General features: G+C 42.4%; 1 protein-coding gene across 1 annotated transcript in view; it reads right to left on the reverse strand.

Annotated features, from left to right (window-relative positions):
• Window positions 1-24,236, reverse strand: part of MTMR10 (myotubularin related protein 10) — a 65,121-nt gene that overhangs the window by 19,698 nt on the left and 21,187 nt on the right. The window contains exons 3-6 of the mRNA XM_038746883.1: window positions 18,900-19,036; window positions 16,657-16,729; window positions 6,373-6,515; window positions 1,312-1,402 (exon numbers count right to left, since the gene is read on the reverse strand). Coding sequence (XP_038602811.1) covers window positions 1,312-1,402; window positions 6,373-6,515; window positions 16,657-16,729; window positions 18,900-19,036 — 444 coding nt within the window. The remainder of the gene's footprint in view (window positions 1-1,311; window positions 1,403-6,372; window positions 6,516-16,656; window positions 16,730-18,899; window positions 19,037-24,236) is intronic.

Below are 24,236 nucleotides of genomic sequence, written 5' to 3' on the forward strand. Positions count from 1 at the left end.
ACTTGTGAAACGTGACCCATTCCATCTGTAAAGCCTGTCTAGAAACCCAAGCAAGTTACTTCTGAGAAGGATTTGTTACAATCAATCGTATTTATTGAGCGCTTACTGTGGGCAGAGCACTGTACTTGTAAGTATAGTATAGTATAAGTACACAAGTGTAGTATAAGTATTCTATATTAAGTATTCTATTTATCCTAATGATTTTGACACCTGTCTACATGTTTTGTTTTGTTGTCTGTCTCCCCCTTCTAGACTGTGAGCCCGTTGTTGGGTAGGGACCGTCTCTATATGTTGCTGACTTGCACTTCCCAAGCGCTTAGTACAGTGCTCTGCACACAGTAAGCGCTCAATTAATATGACTGAACAAATAGTTCAACTGAGGCACACAGGCAGTGCCCTCTCTCAAAAATCCTATTCAATACCTTTCTGGAATAAGCTTAATTTTACAAGACTTCCTTTGGGACCCTCACTTTAATATAAATTATATTGCTTCATATATCTAGACCATAAGCCCTCCCAAGCGCTTAGTACAGTGCTCTGCACACAGTAAGCACTCAATAAATATGATTGATGATGATGAAGCCCTGTGTGGGATAGGGATCAATCAATCAATCGTATTTATTGAGCGCTTACTGTGTGCAGAGCACTGTACTAAGCGCTTGGGAAGTACAAGTTGGCAACACATAGAGACAATCCCTACCCAACAGTGGGCTCACAGTCTACAAATGTGTCTGACCTGATAAACTTGTATCTACCCCTGTGCTTCGAACAGTGCTTGATGCAATAATAATAATAATAACTATAAAACGTTAACAGTTTATTCAAATAATTCATTCCTCCTAAAAAATGTAAAATTGCTGCTTTTCCAAAATCAAGTCATGTGGAAAAATTACTTTTAAGCTTCCAAGTTCTTGTCTGTTTAGTTTTAAGGCAGATTTCCTCTAATTGAAGCATAGAAACTTGGATATAATATATCGGGGTGCAGATCATTTGGAAAAATCCAACAAATTTACCTTATTAATAGGCTTTCAGAACCTAGAAATACAAAACCCTGAATAGCTGTCTTGTAATGTCTAGCCCTGACAACAGGCAGTTTCACACGAGAAGCTGTCTTTCTATACATTTATAAAAACACGATCATATTAAAGTAGTTCGACAACATTCTTTTTGCACAGAGATAGCTTTTAAGGAGGTTTAAAGTGACTGAATCAAAATACCTAAATTTTCAATACGTTGGTTCTGAGTTAACATTTTGGAGTAACGCTCCTACAGTGAGAAATGGAAACACAGTATTTTATATTTTCACTTTACCTGGATTATGGTATTTTTTCCCAACATATTCAAATGCAAAGAGTAGCTGGAGATCAGTGGGCTGGGAATAATGAGCGATAGCAAGGCACACCTAGAAGGAAATGATAAAATTTAAGGGTCTGGGGCAGAAAAATGCTTGGCACTTATATTTACGGTATTTGTTCAGCTCCAACTAGGTGTCAGGAACTGTGTTGAGTGGTGGGGTAGCTATGTGGTGATCCTACTGGACAGAGTCCCTGTTCTACAAGGAACACTCTTTAAGGAAAGTGGGTATCTCATTCCGATTTCCCAGATGAGGAAACTGAGGTCCCAAATGACGTGTTCGAACTCACATGGCAGGCCAGCAACTAGAACCTGGATCGCCATTAAAAGTGGATATAATTTACTACATGATCCAAATTCTCGCTAAAATTATCTTCTCTTTAGTCGTGTCACACTTTCTACTAGGAATAAAACAATCTGAATATTTCATATTTTTCTTTGAAAGAAAAATAACATGTTTATGCTTAAAAACCACCGGCTAAGTTGCAAACTCGCTCAATGTCAGTGAACTATTTTTTTCATCCCCATTCTTCTTTATAAATTCTTTAGTGTGTTGCAAGGCACAAAAATTGCAAAATAGAAAACAGCTTCCCTGATTATCTGCTGGAAGTAGGCATAAGCCTGTTTCTAGCAAGCAATCATTCTCAAGGCAGGAGGCGTTCCTTTCTAAGGAGCACTGAAAAGACATTAGAAAAATGGGCTGGTGGCAACAGTAATGTGGGTATATCACCTAATGTACGAGGCCTTATTTTTTGTAGGACACTACCATGTTACAGTTGCTCCCTGCACATAATTTATCCAGTTCATTCAATAGTATTTATTGAGTGCTCACCGTGTGCAGATTACTGTACTAAGTACTTGGAAAGTACAAATAAAGAGAGACAATCCCTGCCCACAATGGGCTTACAGTCCAGAAGAGGGGAGACTGACATCAAAGCAAGTAAACAGGCATCGATAGCATCAATATAAACGGAATTATAGCTCTATACGCATCAAAACAAGTAAACAGGCAATACTATCAATAGAATTATAGATATGTATGTGTGTGTATATATATATATGCACAACTGCTGTGTGGAGGAGGGCGGGAGGAGGTAGAGCAAAGGGAGGGACGGGGAGCGATGGGGAGGGGAGGAGGAGCAGAGGAAAAGGGGGGGCTCAATCTGGGAAGGCCTCCAGGAGGAGGTGAGCTCTCAGTAGGGCTTCAAAGAGGGGAAGACAGCCAGTTTGGCGGATGTGCGGAGGGAGGGCATTCCAGGCCAGGGGAAGGACGTGGGCTGGGGGTCGACAGCGGGACAGGCGAGAACGAGGCCCAGTGAGGAGGTGAGCGGCAGAGGAGCGGAGGGTGCGGGCCGGGCTGGAGAAGGAGAGAAGGGAGGTGAGGTAGGAGGGGGCGAGGTGAAGACAATAGTGAGGAATTTTTGCATTCTCTGCTCATGAAACTCCATGGGAGGATGCTAGTCTGGGCTAAAACAATGAGCCCCTTCTTTCCTCTCCCCCTCGTCTCCCTCTCCATCCCCCGCATCTTACCTCCTTCCCTTCCCCACAGCACCTGTATATATGTATATATGTTTGTACATATTTATTACTCTATTTATTTTACTTGTACATATCTATTCTATTTATTTTATTTTGTTAGTATGTTTGGTTTTGTTCTCTGTCTCCCCCTTTTAGACTGTGAGCCCACTGTTGGGTAGGGACTGTCTCTATATGTTGCCAATTTGTACTTCCCAAGCGCTTAGTACAGTGCTCTGCACACAGTAAGCACTCAATAAATACGATTGATGATGATGATTCTCCTCAAAGGAAATGGAAAAGGAGAAAGGGGAAAACCTCCTTCCCCTACCCATAGCACCTTTGTACAGATTTATTACTCTATTTTACTTGTATATATTTACTATCTTATATTTTGTTAATGATGTCCATCTAGCTTTATTTCTCTTTATTCTGATGACTTGACACCTGTCCACATGTTTTGTTTTGTTGCCTGTCTCCCCCTTCTAAACTGTGAGCCCGTTGTTGGGTACGGACCGTCTCTGTATGTTGCCGACTTGTACTTCCCAAGCGCTGAGTACAGTGCTCTGCACACAGTAAGCGCTCAATAAACACGACTGAATGAATGAATGAATGAGAAGGGGGCAAAGACAAGGAGAAAGGGGTAAAGACAAGGGGACAAAGGAGAAGGAGGCAAATAATAATTATGGCATTTATTAAGCACTTACTATGTGCCAGGCACTGTACTAAGCGTTGGGATGGATACAAGCAAATCGGGTTGGACGCAGTCCCTTGACCCACGTGAGGCTCACAGTCTCCATACAGCAGAGACAAGGGGGGAAAGGAGAAGGGGGTAAAGACAAAGCGGGGGGCATACAAAGGGGGGGACAGACAAGGCGGGGAAAGATGGAAGAGAAAGCACAAGAGAGGAAATCTGTTAGGCCACAGAAACAGGAGGGGAGTAATAAGACAGGAAAGAATGGTAAATGACTTTAAAGTGAGAAGTATTTTACTTCTGATCTAGTCAACTTCTAAGGTATTATTACATGAAGCTCCCCCAAAGGATCCACATCTTTGCCTCCCTTGAAATTGACCCATTCTCTATAGTTGCAAAATTGTAGACACAGCTGGCTCTTGGTACATGCTGCAGACTGGCAAACGGCCTGCATTCTCCCATGGATTTCCTGAAAATGACTCCTTATTGAGCCCGACTGTACGCTCAGGATCACGAGGAAAGGCGGATATTTAATTGTATGAACTTCTCAGCTGACATCTCTTCAGTCGCAGCTTTTGTATGCCCAGTTTGGACACGTGAAAGGAGCGCACAGCTGGCTGCTTAGGAGTAAGCAATCTGTGGCTGCCAAGGGAAAAACAGAAAAATAAAAGCAAACACACCTAACTGAAAGGGTGGGACGGAGAGGTGCATTTTAAAATACTCTTTAGAAGCAGAAACCCCTTTCAGAGCGAAATGGACTCTGAGAGGCAAACTCCCAGTCTAAAAAAAAAAACTTCACTGAAGTTGGAAATAAATGAAGATCCAATAACATCTGCATTTAAAGGAATTTAAAACTGAATAAAAGTTTCAAAAATGAGTTTGGTAACATGTAATAGTCTGGTTTCTTTGGACTGGAATCAGACTGAGATGTGGTGGTTCTTTTGTGGTATAATTACAAGTGTGTGAGATTTATTTTTGTTCAGCTACAAATATAGTGCGTGTACGAACAAACGATCCCCTGGAGGCAATGCTGTTTCGCAGACACATTCTTTGACATAGCAGAAAGGTTCAAAGATTCTTGGGGGAGATGCCAAATGGAGGAAAGAGGTGACACGCATCTCTAAAATGACCTAGCAACAATTTTGTGGACACTTACCTAACAAAACTTTCTTACTTTCACAGGAAGGAAAATAAAGAATTTGCTAAGTGGGAGTTGCTAAGAGAGAGCTGCCAAGTTAGATCTCGTTTCAGTGAAGACAATTCTAAACCAACGTAAATAATACTCGGATAAAATACATATATCAGAGGCAGACGGGCTATTAAAACCTACAAATGGTGACTTCTTTTTTTTTTTTTTTAATGGCATTTATTAAGCGCTTACTATGTGCAAAGCACTGTTCTAAGACTTTTTCCGCAGGGGTTCACTCTGCTCTTACCAATAAAAAGAAGGTGAAGACGATTTTGTTTACAGAGATAACCTGACAATTTCCAAACTATCTTCACCAACAGTAATTTCTTCTAAATAAAACAGAATTCTGTCCTGTGTAATGTGACAAGGGTGACAAATTTTCATTCAAGCAATCACATCCAGTGCTAGCAAGGGTAGTAATGGAGCGGTTTTGCCCAGATGTGGCAATGCAAGGAAGGGCAGGGACTCATCCTATTTGCATCCAAGTGATAATCTTTCTTTTGAAACCTAATTTTGGGCCAAGGTTCCTAAAGAAGGGACTCCAACCACTTTCAACTGGCATAAAAGCTACATGCCCCTCTATTAAGAAAGTTTTTCTTCTGTCACCCTCATTCATTGAAACGTGTCCCTTTTCTCGTAACAGTAAGCCTAAGGAGCCTTAAAGAGAGAGATGGCTTTTATACATAATTGAGGAGATGGTTAAATGAACTACATTACCACTACATGGTTTAGATTATGAAAAGAATCTAATCTGGAGGACTGTAAAGAAAAATATTTAAAGATGGTTTAAAAATAGCTAGTTCTTTGTTTTTTAGAAGAGGAACAACACATGGATGTGTTTTGTTTTTGGCACCGTGGAATTTGATATTTCCAACAGTGAAAGGCTTCTCCTCCATAGACATGTGCTCAGAACTTTAAAACTGTAGCAGCGGTGCAACACAAAAACGGCAATAAATAGCTTTGCTGTTCACCATCTATATAACTCCTGGATTTGTTATAAAAATTCAGTTAACAAATGGCATGAAATGTAAACGGAAGCAATGTGGCTCAGGGGAAAGAGCCCGGGCTTTGGAGTCAGAGGTCAGGGGTTCAAATCCCGGCTCCGCCAATTGTCAGCTGTGTGACTCTGGGCAAGTCACTTAACTTCTCCGTGCCTCAGTTCCCTCATCTGTAAAATGGGGATTAAGATTGTGGGACAACCTGATCACTTTGTAACCTCCCCAGCGCTTAGAACAGTGCTTTGCACATAGTAAGCGCTTAATAAATGCCATTCTTGTTCTTCTTCTTATTATTATTATTATTAACTCCTAACATTCATCTGGACATGTGAAGCAGCTCTGGAACTCAAGGTATTTACTAGAGAAACTTACAGTTCAAAGTTGGTACCAAGTCAAAGTGAATTTTAAGGAACTATTGGCAATTTCTAGATTCAAACTCCAACTGGAAATTCATTCATTCATTCAATCGTATTTGTTGAGCGCTTACTGTGTGCAGAGCACTGTCCTAAGCGCTTGGGAAGTACAAGTCGGCAACATATAGAGACGGTCCCTACCCAACAACGGGCTCACAGTCTAGAAATACGCCAAGTATGCCAATGCTTTTATTCTCAATGTTTTATTACCTTTTTTGCACTTTCAGGACCCGACTCGTCGAAGCGAAACCGTACAATTCGGAAATCTTTGCAATATATAATCAACTCTGTTGGATTAAATTTGAGTTTCTGGTTCGGGCCCAGCACCTTCTGTTTCCTTTTAGTATCGTTTACTGGAAGAAAAACAATTGGTAAAGGAGAAGTGATTAATATAGCTTCTTTGCAGAGATAATTCCCCATTTCCACTAGTAATGCACTTAGATGCATATTATGGAAATTAACTGAAACCCACATATCTTGTCAACCCTAATTACTTCCAACTAGTCTTTTTCTCTTCACAACCCCTCATTTGTACATGTGTCTCTATGTGTTGCCGACTTGTACTTCCCAAGCGCTTAGTACAGTGCTCTGCACACAGTAAGCACTCAATAAATATGATTGATTGATTGATTGTAAAATAAATGACCTTTTCACCCTTTGTTAGCTTTGGTGTAAGCCTACCAAATAGACTTGACTGGCTTTTATGATAACTGTGGTATTTGTTTACTTGTGTGCCACGCACTGTACTAAGCACTGGGGTGGATACAGGCAAATTGGTTCGGACACAGTCCCTGTCCCACATGGGGCTCCCAGTCTCAATCCCCATTTTGCCGATGAGGTTGAACTGAGGCCCAGAGAAGTGAAGCGACTTGCCCAAGGTCACACAGCAGACGAGCAGTGGAGGCAGGATTAGAACTCAGGTCCGACTTTCTGATTCCCAGGCCCGTGCTCTATCCACTAAGCCATGTTGTACTTTCCCGGTTATTTCAAATTACTCCAAGGAGTATCAACGTCTGCATTTGTTATTAAAATTCAGTTAAAAAACTGCATGAAATGTAAGCAGAATGCATCTATATCACTTTCCATCTTACAAACAGCTTCCATGAAACAGCTTCCCATTAATGAACCGATTCGATATATCAAAGTGTGACAAAAGGATCTCAGGAATGTGCGGACATTTCCATGAGGGCAGGAATGTTGTCTGCTAACTACGGCCCACTCACAAGCTCTGGACACAGTGCTCAGCACGTTGTCTATATGTTGCCGATCTGTACTTCCCAAGCGCTTAGTACAGTGCTCTGCACACAGTAAGCGCTCAATAAATGCGATTGAATGAATGAATGAATTGTACATGCCCAATAAATACAACTGATTGATCGTCATAGCCGCGTACGGATCAGAACACTGGCTAGACCTTTGACTGTTACGTTTCAAATGCAGACTGCCAATTCATTCATTCAGTCGTATTTATTGAGCGCTTACTGTGTGCAGAGCACTGTACTAAGCGCTTGGGAAGTCCAAGTTGGCAACATATAGAGACGGTCCCTACCCAACAGCGGGCTCACAGTCTAGAAGGGGGAGACAGAGAACAAAACAAAACATAATAACAGAATAAAATAGAATAAATATGTACAAGTAAAATAAATTATTAAATAGAGTAATAAATATGTACAAACATTTGTGGGCAAGGAACGTGTCTTCCAACTCTGCTATTCTGTACTCTCCCAGGTGCTTAGTATAGTGCTCTGCACACAGTAAGGTCTCAATAAATACAATCAATTGGTTGATGACCATTACTTTTAAAAGTGATCCCAAAACTTCCAAGGCCTTTAAATCTTACGGACCTGCAGAACAAGGATTTCTGCAAGTGATGGTCATCAACCAATTGACTGTATTTATTGAGAGCTTACTGTGTGCAGAGCACCATACTAAGCACAGAATAACAGAGTTGGAAGACACGTTCCTTGCCCACAAATGTCTGTACATATTTATTACTCTATTTATTGATTTATTTGTTACTCTAGTTATTTATTTTACTTGTACATATCTATCCTATTTATTTTATTTTGTTAGTATGTTTGGTTTTGTTCTCTGTCTCCCCCTTCTAGACTGTGAGCCCACCGTTGGGTAGGGACCGTCTCTATATGTTGCCAACTTGTACTTCCCAAGCGCTTAGTACAGTGCTCTGCACACAGTAAGCGCTCAATAAATACGATTGATGATGATGATGATGATGCAAGGAATTCTGCAGTACCAACAGCCCCTTTGGAACAGGAAACTCAATATAGCTCGTTGTGGGCAGGGAATGTGACAGCTCATTATTGGGTTGTACTCTCCCAAATGTTTAGCACAGTGCTTTGCACAAAGTGCTCATTAAATACAACTGACTGAAGTAAAGAATATAAACAACAGATGAGCATATTTTCCATGATAGGGACTATCAGGGTGCTGTCAAGGCATTAGGCAAGGCTAAGCATATCCCCAAGACTGGTTGACGCAAATAATAATAATAAGAAGAAGAAGAATGGCATTTATTAAGTGCTTACTATGTGCAAAGCACTGTTCTAAGCGCTAGGGAGGTTACAAGGTGATCAGGTTGTCCCACGGGGGGGCCTCACAGTCTTAATCCCCATTTTACAGATGAGGGAACTGAGGCACAGAGATGTTAAGTGACTTAATGATGGCATTTATTAAGCGCTTACTATGTGCAAAGCACTGTACTAAGCACTGGGGAGATTACAAGGTGATCAGGTTGTCCCACGGGGGCCTCACAGTCTTAATCCCCATTTTACAGATGAGGTAACTGAGGCACAGAGATGTTAAGTGACTTGCCCAAAGTCACACAGCTGACAGTTGGCAGAGCTGGGATTTGAACCCATGACCTCTCCCCCTCGTCCCCCTCTCCATCCCCCCATCTTACCTCCTTCCCTTCCCCACAGCACCTGTATATATGTTTGTACATATTTATTACTCTTATTTATTTTACTTGTACATATCTATTCTATTTATTTTGTTAGTATGTTTGGTTTTGTTCTCTGTCTCCCCCTTTTCGACTGTGAGCCCACTGTTGGGTAGGGACTGTCTCTATACGGTGCCAACTTGTACTTCCCAAGCGCTTAGTACAGTGCTCTGCACACAGGAAGCGCTCAATAAATACGATTGATTGATTGATTGATTGACCTCTGACTCCACTGAGCCACGCCGCTTCTCAAATGACTCAGAGATGAAAAGACAACTATATGTATATATGTTTGTACATATTTTCTTTACTCTATTTATTTATTTATTTAATTTATTTATTTAAAGACAACTTGAAACAAAGCGAAGAACACAGCAACCATCACATAAATGCCAGTGTCAGGATATGCGCATCAGGCATCTCTTCTACAACCGAAGAAGACCAGGCCCTTCAAATCGGGAAATATTCCAACATGCAAAAACATGGGACTTCCCCAACTACCGAGGAAGCCGCCGGCATTCATAAGCCATGAAAAATGATAAAGAACTCCGATCTAATAATAATAATAATAATGATGATTACCGTATGAGTACCTTCCTATAGGCCAAGCACTGTTCAGGTTCTGGGGCAGACACCAGTTAATCAGGTTAGACACAGTCCCTGGCTCACAGTCTCAATAGGAGGGAGTAGGATTCCCATTTTACGGAGCACGTAACAGACGCAGAAGAGTTAAACAGAAGTTAGAGAAGCAGCGTGGCTCCGTGGAAAGAGCACAGGCTTTGGAGTCCGAGGTCATGGGTTCAAATCCCGGCTCCGCCACCTGTCAGCTGTGTGACTCTGGGCAAGTCACTTCACTTCTCTGGGCCTCAGTTACCTCGTGGGGATTAAGACCGTGAGCCCACTGTTGGGTAGGGACTGTCTCTATATGTTGCCAATTTGTACTTCCCAAGCGCTTAGTACAGTGCTCTGCACGCAGTAAGCGCTCAATAAATACAATTGATGATGATGTTTAAGACTGTGAGCCCCCCCGTGGGACAACCTGATCACCTCGTAACCTCCCCAGCGCTTAGAACAGTGCTTGGCACATAGTAAGCGCTTAATAAATGCCATCATTATTATTATTATTATTATTTAAAGTGACTTATCCAAGGTCCCACAGCAGACGCATGGCAGAGTTAGGATTAGAACCCAAGTCCTCTGACTCCGAGGCCCGTGCTCTTTCCATTAGGCCTTGCTGCTCCCCTGATGAGATTTCTAATGAGACTTGCAAGCATGGAAGAAATACCCTGCCTAAAAAGGCACATAAGCTTTTCCTCGCCATAACGATGAGGAAATGCCCCAAGACCTCAAAGGTGGCACCATCATTATATTCAAGAAGAATACGAGCGCAGCATGGCCTAATGGAAAGAGCACGGGCCTGGGAATCAGAGGACCCGGGACTGCTGTGTGACCTTGGGCAAGTCACTTCGCTTCTCTGTGCCTCGGTCACCTCATCCGTAAAATGGGGATCCAATACCTGTTCGTTCATTCATTCATTCAATCGAATTTACGGAGCGCTTACTCTGTGCTAAGCACACCTGTTCTTCCTCCTCCTTGGCATGTAAGTCCCATGTGGGGCCTGATTACCATGTATCTACCTCAGTGCTTAGAGCAGGGATCGACACATAATAATTGTGGTCTTTATAATTTTCATTCATTCATTCAACTGTACTTATTGAGCGCTTACTGTGTGCAGAGCACTGTACTAAGCACTTGGGAAGTACAAGTCAGCAACATATAGACGTCATCCCCCGGGCCTGGAATGCCCTCCCTCTGCCCATCCGCCAAGCTAGCTCTCTTCCTCCCTTCAAGGCCCTGCTGAGAGCTCACCTCCTCCAGGAGGCCTTCCCAGACTGAGCCCCTTCCTTCCTCTCCCCCTCGTCCCCCTCTCCACCCCCCCGTCTTACCTCCTTCCCTTCCCCACAGCACCTGTATATATGTATATATGTTTGTACATATTTATGACTCTATTTTACTTGTACATATCTATTCTATTTATTTTATTTTGTTAGTATGTTTGGTTTTGTTCTCTGTCTCCCCCTTTTAGACTGTGAGCCCACTGTTGGGTAGGGACTGTCTCTATATGTTGCCAACTTGGACTTCCCAAGCGCTTAGTACAGTGCTCTGCACACAGTAAGTGCTCAATAAATACGATTGATGATGATGATGATATAGAGATGGTCCCTACCCAACAATGGGCTCTCAGTCTAGAAGGGGGGAGACAGCCAACAAATCAAGTAGACAGGCATCAATGGCATCAAAATAAATAAATAAAATTATAGATATATACACAGCTTTCCACTAGGGCAAGCTGTTTCTCGATTGATTGGTTCATTGAAAAGTCCCAAACCACGATGGTTTGAATTGCAAGGTGGCTCATCTCACTTGCTAATGAGCTTCAAGGAGAGAGTGGAACAGCAGTTGCCTAATGTCTTTTAGACTGTGAGCCCACTGCTGGGTAGGGACCGTCTCTATATGTTGCCAACTTGGACTTCCCAAGCGCTTAGTACAGTGCTCTGCACACAGTAAGCGCTCAATAAATATGATTGATTGATTGCTGTAAGCAATGCAAAAATACTAAAAAAAGATGCCATTCTTACCCCAGTCAACTGTCTCCAACTGCAGGCAATCAATCAATCGTATTTATTGAGCCCTTACTGTGTGCAGAGCACTGTACTAAGCGCTTGGGAAGTACAAGCTGGCAACATATAGAGACGGTCCCTATCCAACAGTGGGCTCACGGTCTAGAAGGGGGAGACAGAGCACAAAACCAAACACACTAACAAAATAAAATAAATAGAATAGATAGGTACAAGTAAAATAAATAAATAATAAATAAATAGAGTAATAGAGTAATAAATAAATAAATAGAGTAATAGGGCAACTGACCAGAGGGAGGGTTAAGAGAGTTCAGATGGGCCAACGAACCCATCGTTCCTACAGCTGCCCTTGATTTAACAGTGTGAGCCCCATGTGAGCTCCAGCAATTAGAACAGTGACTGTCACAGAGTAAGCACTTAAAAAGTACCATAATTATTCTTTTTATTACAACAGAATTACGCGGACAAGTTCCCTGCCCATAGTGAGCTTACAGTCTAGATGGGGAAGAGCTGTTGTTATAGCTGGTGACCTGATTTTACCCGGGCAGTAGGTTATGTACCTTTTATATATGAGAGCTCTCCATTTGATTTACTACCTTCAAAGGCCAGCCTTGGAATCGGAGGGGCATTTGGGGCAGGGAATGTGACTACCATGTTCAATCAATCAATCAATCATATTTATTGAGCGCTTACTGTGTGCAGAGCACTGTACTAAGTGCTTGGGAAGTACCAGTTGGCAACATATAGAGACGGTCCCTACCCAACAGTGGGCTCACTCTCCCAACCGCTTAGTACAGTTTTCTGCTCAGGGTAAGCGCTCGGCAAATATAATTGATCGATTCATTTATTTATTTTACTTGTACATATTTATTCTACTTATTTTTTAGTACAGTGCCCTGCACACAGTAAGCGCTCAATAACTACGATTGATTGATTATTTTATTTCGTTAATATGTTTTGTTCTCTGTCTCCCCCTTCTAGACTGTGGAGCCCACTGTGGGGTAAGGACCGTCTCTCTATGTTGCCAACTTGGACTCCAGCGCTTAGAACAGTGCTTTGCACATAGTAAGCGCTTAATAAATGCCATTATTATTATTCCCAAGCGCTTAGTACAGTGCTCTGCACATGGTAAGCGCTCAATAAATACGATTGAATGAAAAAAATGAATGATAGGTTGCTTAGTACAGAGGAGTGCACACAGTAAGTGCTCATTAATCAGTCACGTTTATTGAGTGCTTTCTGTGTGCAGAACACTGTACGAAGCACTCGGGAGAGTACAACAATATAACAGACATATTCTCTGCCCACAACAACCTACAGTCTAGAAGGGGAGAAGAACATTAATATGAATAAATAAATAACATCTGTAGGTCCACGAGCTGCAGGCCTGAGCGGGTCGGGGATGAATAAGCGCTTAGTACAGTGCTCTGCACACAGTAAGTGCTCAATAAATATGATTGATTAAGGGAGCAAATCAGGGCGATGAACTATTATTTGGTGCCAGACCCTGTACTAAGAGCTGGGGTAGATACAATCTAATCAGATTGGACACAATCCCTGTATCACATTGGACTCACAGTCTTAATCCCCATTTTACAGATGAGGTAACTGAGGCACAGAGAAGTGAAGTGACTTGCCCTGGGCCCCAGAGCCTGTAAACCCCAAGAGGGATTAGGACCATGTCTAATTCCCACTTGTGTATTCTTTCTCAGCCCTTAATTAATTAATTCATTCAATTGAACTTATTGAGCACCTACTGTGTGCAAAGCACTGTATTAAGCACTTGGGAGAGTACAGTGCAACAATAAACAGGCATTTCCTGCCCACAGCAAGCTCACAGCCTACAGGACAGTGCTCTGCACACAGGAAGCACTTAATAAATACTACCACCAATCAATCGTATTTATTGAGTGCTTACTATGTACAGGTCACTGTACTAAGTGCTTGGGAGGGCATAATACAACAGAATTAGCCCACAGGCTGGTACTGCTAGTATCACTGCATGGTATTCTGGTGAAGCTCAAGCTAACTGTGGGCGGGGAACTTGTCCACCAGCTCTGCTATATTGTATTCTCCCAAACGTTTAGCACACAGTAAGCGCTCATAAATACGCCTGATTGATTCAAATAAATTGACTGATTGATTGTTAAATAACATTCACTTTGCCCTGATGGGTTGAACTGTCTGAGGTTCTGTAAGACTGTCCCTAAGCCCAAGGGTGATGAAGATAATTGTGGTATTTAAGTGCCTAAGGCACTGTACTGAGCGCTGGGGCAGATACAAGCGGTTGGCGTTGGACACAGTCCCCGTCCCACACAGTCTTAATCCCCATTTTACAGATGAGGCAACTGAGACTCAGAGAATTGACTAAATCCACGCGGCAGACAAGCGGTGGAGCGGGGTGGGAGCATCATGGCCTAATAAGAGCAACAGCACAGGCTTGGGAGCCAGAGGATGTGGGTTCTAATCCCACCTCCGCTGCTTCTCTGCTGTGTGCCCTCGGGCAAGCCACTTAACTTCTCTGTGCCTCCGTTACCTCAGCTGTGAAATGGGGATCAAGACCGTGGGTCCCACTTGAGACAACCTTGTATCTACCCCAGTGCTTGGAACAGTGCTCGGCACATAGTGAGCATTTAAATACCGTTATTAGTAGAACAGTGCTTTGCACATAGTAAGCACATACAAAATGCCATCATTATTATTATTATTATTAACCCAGGTCCTTTTCATCATCATCAATCGTATTTATTGAGAGCTTACTATGTGCAGAGCACTGTACTAAGCGCTTGGGAAGTACAAATTGGCAACGTATAGAGACAGTCCCTACCCAACAGTGGGCTCACAGTCTAAAAGGGGGAGACAGAGAACAAAACCAAACATACTAACAAAATAAAATAAATAGAATAGATATGTACAAATAAAATAAACAAATAAATAGAGCAAAAAATATGTACAAACATATATACATATATACAGGCCCCCATGCTCTATCCACTCAGGCACACTGCTCCTCAGTGAGCATTGTACTCTCCCAAGTACTAAGTAATCAATCAATCGCATTTATTGAGCGCTTCCTGTGTGCAGAGCACTGTACTAAGCGCTTGGGAGGTACAGGTTGGCAACATATAGAGACGGTCCCTACCCAACAGTGGGCTCACAGTCTAGAAGGGGGAGACAGACAACAAAACGAAACATATTAACAAAAAATAAATAGAATGGATATGTACGAGTAAAATAGAGTAATAAATATGTACAAACGTATATACATTATGTTTAGTGTTTAGTTTAAATACAGTGCCCTGCACATAGGAAGCGCTCAATAAATACCACTGATTGATTCCTGCTTACCGGAATGCCTGCTCTGAATTCCCGGGACACTATTCGCAGCCTGAAACAGACCCACGGGAAACAGACTTTGCGGAAAATACAGATGACTCTTCCCAGATGTCCTGACATGTCACTGGCTACCAGCTGATGCTCACTGAGACCAGAGTTTCAAGAATTTGATGATTTCTGTGCCATCTTATTTGCTTTTCTGAGACCCCAGCTGATGCCTGTAGATAAGTCTGTGGGCATTCCCAGGGTTAGTAAGTCCAAGGACGTGTAAGAGTCCCGAGAAACAGCGGAAACTTAATGGAAACACCATGTGCCCGGGAGTCAGAGGACCTGGGTTCTAGTATTGCCTCTGCCACTTGACTTTCGGCAACCACTTCACTTCCCTGTGCCTCAGTGAACTCATCGCTAAAATGGGGATTACGACTGTAAGGCCCATGTGGGACGGATTGGGTCCAACCCGATTATCTCCCACACGGGGCTCCCAGTTATAATGATGAGGGTAGTTAAGCGCTCACTAGGAGCCGTGCACTGTACTAAGCGCTGGGCTGGATCTGAGGAAAGCAGGTTGGGCGCGGCCCCTGTCCCATGTGGGGTCCACGGTCCAAGTGATAATAATACCAACAATAACAATAATGACGATGGCAGTTAAGCGCTCGCTACGTGCCGGACACCGTACTAAGCGCTAGGCGAGATCCAAGCAGATGGGGTTGGACGCAGTCCCTCAAGGATGACACGCAAATTCGTGAAGCATTCCATATTTTTTCTATTTATTTTACTTGTACATATCTATTCTGTTTATTTTATTTTGTTAGTATGTTTGGTTTTGTTCTGTCTCCCCCTTTTAGACTGTGAGCCCGCTGTTGGCAACAGTTGCCAACTTGTACTTCCCAAGTGCTTAGTACAGTGCTCTGCACACAGTAAGCGCACAATAAATACGATTGATTGATTGATTGTATCCACCACAGGACTCGGCAGAGTGCCTGACACATAGTAAACGCTTAACAACTTCCCTTAAAAGCGAATCTGGTTGGACACAGTCCCTGGGGCTCTATCCACGAGGCCACGCTGCTTCTCAAATAACGCAGAGAGACCAGCGTAGCAATTGTGATGAAGGCAGGAGCACCAATTTTTGAGTTGAGGCTTCACAGGGACGGCAAGACAAAGAGACAACAGGTATACTTCCCAAGCACTTAGTACAGTGCTCTGCACATAGTAAGCGCCCAATAAATACGATTGATGATGATGATGATGAAAGACAGTCCCCAGCCATAACACAACAGATAGCCTTTGTGTGCACACAATACGGTTGAGACTGTGGAGCCCACACACATACTCCTAACTGAACTTCACCCTCAATGCTGACTTTTTTGAGCACGAAGGACAACTACATAATTATTCGGCCCCGTTCCCTATTCTCACAATGCTGGTTTCCTCCTCAAGTAATACTGGAAAGGTTTCGAAAGCGGAAGGTTAACGGCAGCTGAACCCGAGTTAACTTCAGAGTTGCAAGCGCTGAACTCGATTCTTTCACACTGGAAGGAGAATGAACATTTGACATACCTGTGACAATTTGCTCGATGCATGTTAGGGGGACGTCGTGCTCGCCAAGCAGAAGGTTTTTATAGTGGAATTTCTGAAATTTAAACAGTAGGTTGGCAGGAAAATAAGATTTTTTTGACACTCCCACAGAGAGGTGTAAACCCATTTTTAACAAAACACAGAAAGGACGGCATAACAGCTTTCTTCAAAACAAAACGCGCTCTTGCAGATTTTAACTCCAAAATTAAAGTGATTGTTTCCAAGGATTGGATTCAATGTACAGGACGTTGGCTTGCAGCTGAATACCGATGCACAACGCTATTCTAATTCCAAAACTATGAAAAGAAAAGGCTTTTTGAGTTTCCAGGGATAAACCTACGGCTTTTCTTTTGCGATCTCACTTTCAGCAGCCACACTGAAATAGGCGGAGGAAGAGTCACAACAACAGAATGAATTGTTAAATAGTGATGCTTGGAATCTAGCATTCAGTTAACTATTTTTCAGCTTTCAACATTTTTTAATCCCCTTTTTAAAGCACATACTTGTTACTACAGAATGCTGTGGAGGCAGCAAAATCTCAGTATATTAAACAGAAGTATGGCTAAATTAATGGACGAGTGGCCCATAATGGGTTACCAGAGGAAGTTAGGAAAGTAGAAAAGGAATTTAGAGATGTTGAGTCATATTATGATGGATGTCAGGATGGGTAATAATCTATGCTTCCTCCACGCATTCTACTGCCAGGACTGGAGCCAGAATGCTCTGCTAAATTAGACCAGTAATGGCACCGATTATGCTCTTAAAATTATAAGGCATGGGCATAATTATCTAAGGCTATAATTCACTTAAGGGTGACTACTATAGAAAAAAGTAATATTAAATTGCCGCACTTCACATGCAACAAACACTGCTCTGGCTGTATACAGTTAAACTAAAGGATGGCTAAAGGCATGTGAAAATTTGAATTTCGTAGGCAAAGCCTTTTCTAAAAATCAGTGTTACTGATCTCCAGTAATGCTACAAGTAGGAGAGAAATTAAAGTAGGACACAATTTAAACTGTTACAAATTGAAACTTGGGAGAAAAATCCTCATGGTCTCAAAGCTAACGAAGTCACCGAATATACTAAACTTGACACTTTTTTTTTTCCAGGGCCACTATTTTGATTTTTCACCTGGCCAAAAGTTACAGAGAATTTCTTTCCTATGTTATAAGCTATAAACACCACTAGAAATGGAAGAAAGGAGTTACGGCTCTGGTCTGAAATACCGTATTCCAACCAATACTTCAGAGCCTCCTCACATTAGCATGAGCTAAAAAACGGAGACAAAGGACACCACTGTTTCTTCAAAAATGTTCCTAAACCTTTGCTGGGAACTTTGTATTATTTTGGTTCTTAATATAGGCCCCTTCCAGCCAATCGCATTCACATATCTGCCAAGTTAAAATGAGTTTTAACAAACACTTCAGTGTGACAGGTTAGGCACTAAATATGATTTGTTATGGGCTTACAAAGTGTGCAAAGCACTGTACTGAGCGCTGGGAAGGCTACACCGACTGAGTTGGAACCAGTCAATTGCCCACAAGGTGCTTACAACCAAAGGGGGATTGGTTGCGAGGGAAATGCAGCTATAATTTCAGTTGGCAGTTCCTGGGAAACTCCTACTCGGTGCAAACCATTCTGGTGAGAAATTGCCGTAACTTTCCCCAGTGTGCTAAATATTGGGAATTTAAGATTCAGTTCCCTCTGCATTGCACTCCTGCAGTGGTCTTGGAGGGGGTGGGGAGTTGGAGGATTTGCCCTGAGCCAACAGAGGGGTCCTGGCTCTGCCACTAGTCTACTAGTCTACTGTGTGACCTTGGGTAAGTCACTTGACTTCTCTGGGCCTCAATTACCTCGTCTGTAAAACGGGGATTGAGACTGTAAGCCCCATGTGGGACAGGACTGTGTCCAACCTGGTTAACCTGCATCCACCCCACAGTGCTTGGAACAGTGCTTGGCACATAGTAAGCACTTGGAAAGTACCATTATTATTATTATTATTATTGCTATTAACAAAGATGAGAGTCTCCCTTATTCTCTGATGGGTGGAAAGTACTATTATTGTTATTAACAAAGACGAGAGTCTCCCTTATTCTCTGATGGGGTCCAGAGCCCCTACACAGGGGAGACCTCTGCTCCTCATGACACAGTTTCAGTATCTCACAGCAGCTAAAGGCTTTATTACATAGCAGTGCATTAAAAAAAAAAAAAAAAAGACACACCTGAAGTGGCATAGGGTCATCCGTAAGAAACGAGATTTTGAAGTTACTGCACACCAGCTTGCCCCACAGATCATACTGACTCGTGTCGGAGGCGATGCATTTCCTTACAAAGTTTACTTCGTTGACGACAATTTCTCCTGTGAAAAGAAAACATAATCCATCGATTTTTTTACGTTTCCTCAAAGCCTTCCCGATGAAGAAAATAAAAATTTAACCTAGTTGAAGTAGGGCAGCATAAACTTGTGATCTCCGCTATCTCTCCGCTGGCGAGACCTGAATCCAAACTGCTACTTGGTGCCCGAGTTACCCGAGGTTTAAGCGCTTAGTACAGTGCTCTGCACATAGTAAGTGCTCAATAAATACGATTGATGATGATGATCCAGGAAGAGGCAATGTGGCTGCAAGGTGGTTCAGGGGAGAGCGGTATGACAAGATTCACTGACGCACCAGCGGTTAAGGACAGATTTCTACTTTTGGGACATCCGTACGCGGGGATCTTTACCAGAAAATCTCTAATTGTCCAACTTAGAAAAAGCACAGATAGTTAACACCTTCATGAGCTCCCTCCTTCCTCTCCTCCCCACCCCCTTACCTCCTTCCCCTCCCCACAGCACCTGTATATATGTTTATAATGCTCTATTTTATTTGTACCTATTTATTCTATGTATTTTATTTTGTTAATCTGTTTTGTTTTGTTCTCTGTCTCCCCCTTCTAGACTGTGAGCCCACTGTCGGGTAGGGACTGTCTCTATATGTTGCCAACTTGTACTTCCCAAGCGCTTAGTACAGTGCTCGGCACACAGTAAGCGCTCAATAAATATGATTGAATGAATGAATGAATGAATGAGCACAACGCTTGTGCTATTTGTGAAGCCCTTACTAAGTGCCAAGCACGGAGATCGGGTCGGTCACCATCGCTGTCTCATTTAAGTAGAAGCGAGAATAGGTATTGAATCCCCATTTTACAGACGGCGAATCCAAGTCACAGAGAAGTTAAGTGAGTTGGCCAAGCTTACACCACAGGCAACTGGTAAAGTCTGGATTAGAACCCAGGTCTCGACTTCCAGGCTTGTTATATCCATTAGGCCTAGCTCCTACGCAGAAAAAGTTATCCACATTGTTCTTGTCCTATAACTTACCTCTTGGAAATTCATTTTTTCCCAGGCTGCGTGCCTTATTCATTCATTCAATCGTATTTATTGAGCGCTTACTGTGTGCAGAGCACTGTACTAAGCGCTTGGAAAGTGCAAGTTGGCAACATACAGAGACGGTCCCTACCCAACAGTGGGCTCACAGTCTAGAATGTGGGCCTGGGAGTTAGAAGGACCTGGGTTCTAATCCTGGCTCTGCCATTTCATTCATTCACTCATTCAATCGTATTTATTGAGTGTTTACTGTGTGCACAGCACTGTACTAAGCGTTCGGAAGAGAACAATACAAGGATAAACAGACATATTCCCTGCCAACAACTTGTATGACCTCCGGCAAATCATTTAATTTCTCTGTGCCTCAGTTCCCTCATTTGTAAAATGGGAATTAAGGTTGTGAGCCCCATGTGGGACAGGGACTGTAACCAATCTGGTTACCTTGTATCTTACCCAGTGCTTAGAACAGTGGCTGGTATAAAGTGAGTGCTTAACAAATACCATAAAAAAACCCCAAAATAAGCTACTATTGCCTTTATCCCTTTGAAAATATACACACAATATAATACATTTATAATTACTTGCATGTTATTTTGGTAACTGGAAACATATTACGTGTTAAAGGTTTTCCAATATTTTTTTACTCAACTTTTGATAAATACTTAGATAAATGTATACCTCTATAGTAAAAAATGTTTCCTGGCCAAAGATGCCTACTGGAATACTTAAAAAGTTAATTGTGAGTGTCACAAATAACAACAACCAGGGCTATAGTTACAAAATATCACAAGTCATGCTAGAATAACAAATCAAATACATTGCTTAGGAGGGTCCACTTTCCACTATCATATGCTTTCGATTCTAGGACCTGAAACCATTACTTTCTTCGAAATTCCCCTTCCTCCGTCCACGAAGTAACTGGAGGTGGACAATAAATATTTCATAGCTTACAATGGAAATAAAACTCCCATTTCGATAGCTTCAATTGTTTTTTTTTTTTTGGTGGGGAGGGAATACTATTTCTTCAGTGGAGCTTACTAGTGCTAAAATGGGAATAAAACTCCATTTAGTTTCTAATCTTTTGGGAGGGATTAGTACTGATATCAGCATGAGATTCTCAAGGAAAGTAAACTGCAGGTTTTTATGGAAGATGTCAATAAATCAAAGGTATTTACTGAGTATTTACTCAACACAGAGCACTGAACTATAAATAATAATAATAATAATTAGGGTATTTGTTAAGCGCTTACTATGTTACAGGCACTGTACTAAGCGCTGGGGTAGATACAAGCAAATCTGGTTGGTCACAGTCCCTGTCCCGCACGGGGCTCGCAGTCTCAATCCCCATTTTACAGATGAGGTAACTGAGGCACAAGGAACTAAACAGAATTAGAACCCATACTGGTTCATCCCATCCCAGGCCCGTGCTCTATCCACTATGACATGCTGCTTCCCATTACCAACCTTGATTTCCATTTTATGTAACCAAGACTTCAGTAAAGATTCAGTCTACACCTGAAAGGGTAAATTAAGGCTCCACTTCCCAAAACTGAAATGGTGCTGGACATTTGATGGAGAAAACTGCGATGAGGCAGAGACTGTTATAATAATGCTGATGACTGGGGAAAGAGTCCTGAGAATAGCAGGAAAGTCAGTACAGACTGGTTCTGAAAACAGGTAGAGGAGAGAAGCTTTCTCCTAATAACCGTTAGAAAAGAAGTGAATTTCAGGTTAACAAAATGAACATTAACTGCTGATCTTGGGGGGAAAGTACTCTATTGTCAAAGTTCATTGTAGTTAATAGATATGATCTCTGTCCTCAAGGAATTTACAATACAGCAGGAAAACAGACTATAAAATAAACTGCAGGTAGGAGAAAGCAACAGAGTTCATTCATTCATTCATTCAATCGTATTTATGAGTGCAGAGCACTGGACTAAGCGCTTGGGAAGTACAAGTTGGAAACGTATACAGACGGTCCCTACCCAACAACGGGCTCACAGTCTAGAAGGGGGAGACAGACAACGAAACAAAACATGCAGACGGGTGTCAAGTCGTCAGAACAAATAGAGTTAAAACTAAATGCACGTCATTAACAAAATAAATAGAATAGTAAATATGTACAAGTAAAATAGAGTGATAAATCTGTACAAACATATATACAGGTGCTGTGGGGAGGGGAAGAAGGTAGGGCTGGGGAGGAGGAGACTAGTTCATTAATGATTTATGTTTTAAGTTTTATGTTACAGGCACTGTACTAAGCACTGGGGTAGATACATGAAAATCAGGTTGGACACAGTCCCTGCCCCGCATGGGGCTCACAGTCTCAATTCCCATTTTACAGATGAGGTAATTGAGGCACAGAGAACTAAAGTGACTTGCCCATTTCACTTTTTAAGAGTTTTAAGGCTAGTTCATAAATGCTCTGGGAGGTGAGGAGTCGGTGTGAGTACCCAAGTATTTAAGTGATGGGGAGGGGAGGAGGGAATGGGGTTCAGATGAGATGATAATCAGAGCAGGCCTCCTGGAGGAGATCATCATCATCATCAATCGTATTTATTGAGCGCTTACTATGTGCAGAGCACTGTACTAAGCGCTTGGGAAGTACAAGCTATTTTAAAGGGGCTTGGAAGATGGAGAGAGTCCCGGTCTGCTGGATGTGATGGGGAAGGAGTTCCAGGAGGAAGGATGGAGTGGATCAAAAGGTCAGGAGCAAGAGAGAAGAGAATGAAGGTCAGTGCTTAGGTTACCTTGGGAGGAGTGAAGCACATGAACTGGGCTGTAGTGGGAAGGGCACTGATTGCCTTGAAGCCAATGGCCAAATGTTTTCTCGAAGAAACATAACTTGGTAAATAAAGTACAATTAATAGATACCCCCAAAAGGCAAACAGAAAGCAGGTTACTATTTTATCCTTTGCCCTTGAAAGGCCAGAGAGTTTGATGATGTAGGCAGGACGTGAACAACATCAATCGATCGATCAATGGTATTTATTGAGCGCTTACTCTGTGCAGGGCACTGTATTGAGCACTTGGGAGAGTACAATATAACAGTTGGTAGAAACGTTCCCTGCCCATAAGGAGCTTACAGTCTAGAGAGGGAGACAGACGTGTGACTTTGGGCAAGTCACTTAACTTCTCCGGGCCTCAGTAACCTTGTCTGTAAAATGGGGATTAAGACTGTGAGCCCCACGTGGGACAACCGGATCACCTTGTATCCTCCCCAGCGCTTAGAACAGTGCTTTGCATATAGTAAGCGCTTAACAAATGCCATTATTATTATTGATCTAAAATAAATTACAGATATGCACGTAAGTGCTTGGGGCGGAGGACGGGCTGAATAAAGGGTGCAAATCCGAATGTAAATGTTGAGTTAGAAAGAGAGATTTTGAAAAGGCAAGAAGGGAGCTGCCCAACCCATCTTGACCAAAATTCCTTGAGTTTTCCAGCATAGAAGGGTTAGATGAGGAATTTCACATGATTATGGGAGTCAGAGTGGAGATTCTTCACTCTGGTTAAATCTCTAACCTCCGCATATGAGTCCCCAAATGTCCTCTTTAGGAGAGCAGGGATGTGCAGGCCAGAAGAGGAAATCCAACCATAAAAATACTGACTTCTTCCCCCTCCATCCCCTCCTCTGTTGAGTGACTACCATGTCATCAACTGTCAAGCAACTAACAGTTAACAAAATCGACAAATTTTAAGAAGGAATTCCCTGGGAAAATACTCAAGACAATTTTTAGAGAGGGATGAACTGAATCTTTGTGTGTTGGTTTTACATGTGTGGGGAGGAGAAGCAGCGTGGCTCAGTGGAAAGAGCATGGTCTTTGGAGTCAGAGGCCATGGGTTCAAATCCCTGCTCCGCCAATTGTCAGCTGTGTGATTTTAGGCAAATCACTTAACTTCTCTGTGCCTCAGTTACCTCATCTGTAAAATGGGGATGAAGACTGTGAGCCCCCCGTGGGACAACCTGATCACCTCGAAAGCTCCCCAGAGCTTAGAACAGTGCTTTGCACATAGTAAGCACTTAATAAATGCCATCATTATTATTATTATTATTATTATCAAGAAGCATGACACGGCATGCTAATCTCAGTCACTTGCACTGGATTTACCCCACCCCTGAGAGTGAAGGTCATCATATACTCTAAGAAATTTAAAACCATTTTTTTAAATGGAAGAAAGACACTCTAAG

Source organism: Tachyglossus aculeatus, chromosome 5 (assembly GCF_015852505.1).
Source record: "Tachyglossus aculeatus isolate mTacAcu1 chromosome 5, mTacAcu1.pri, whole genome shotgun sequence".
In the NCBI taxonomy this organism is placed as follows: Eukaryota; Metazoa; Chordata; class Mammalia; order Monotremata; family Tachyglossidae; genus Tachyglossus; species Tachyglossus aculeatus.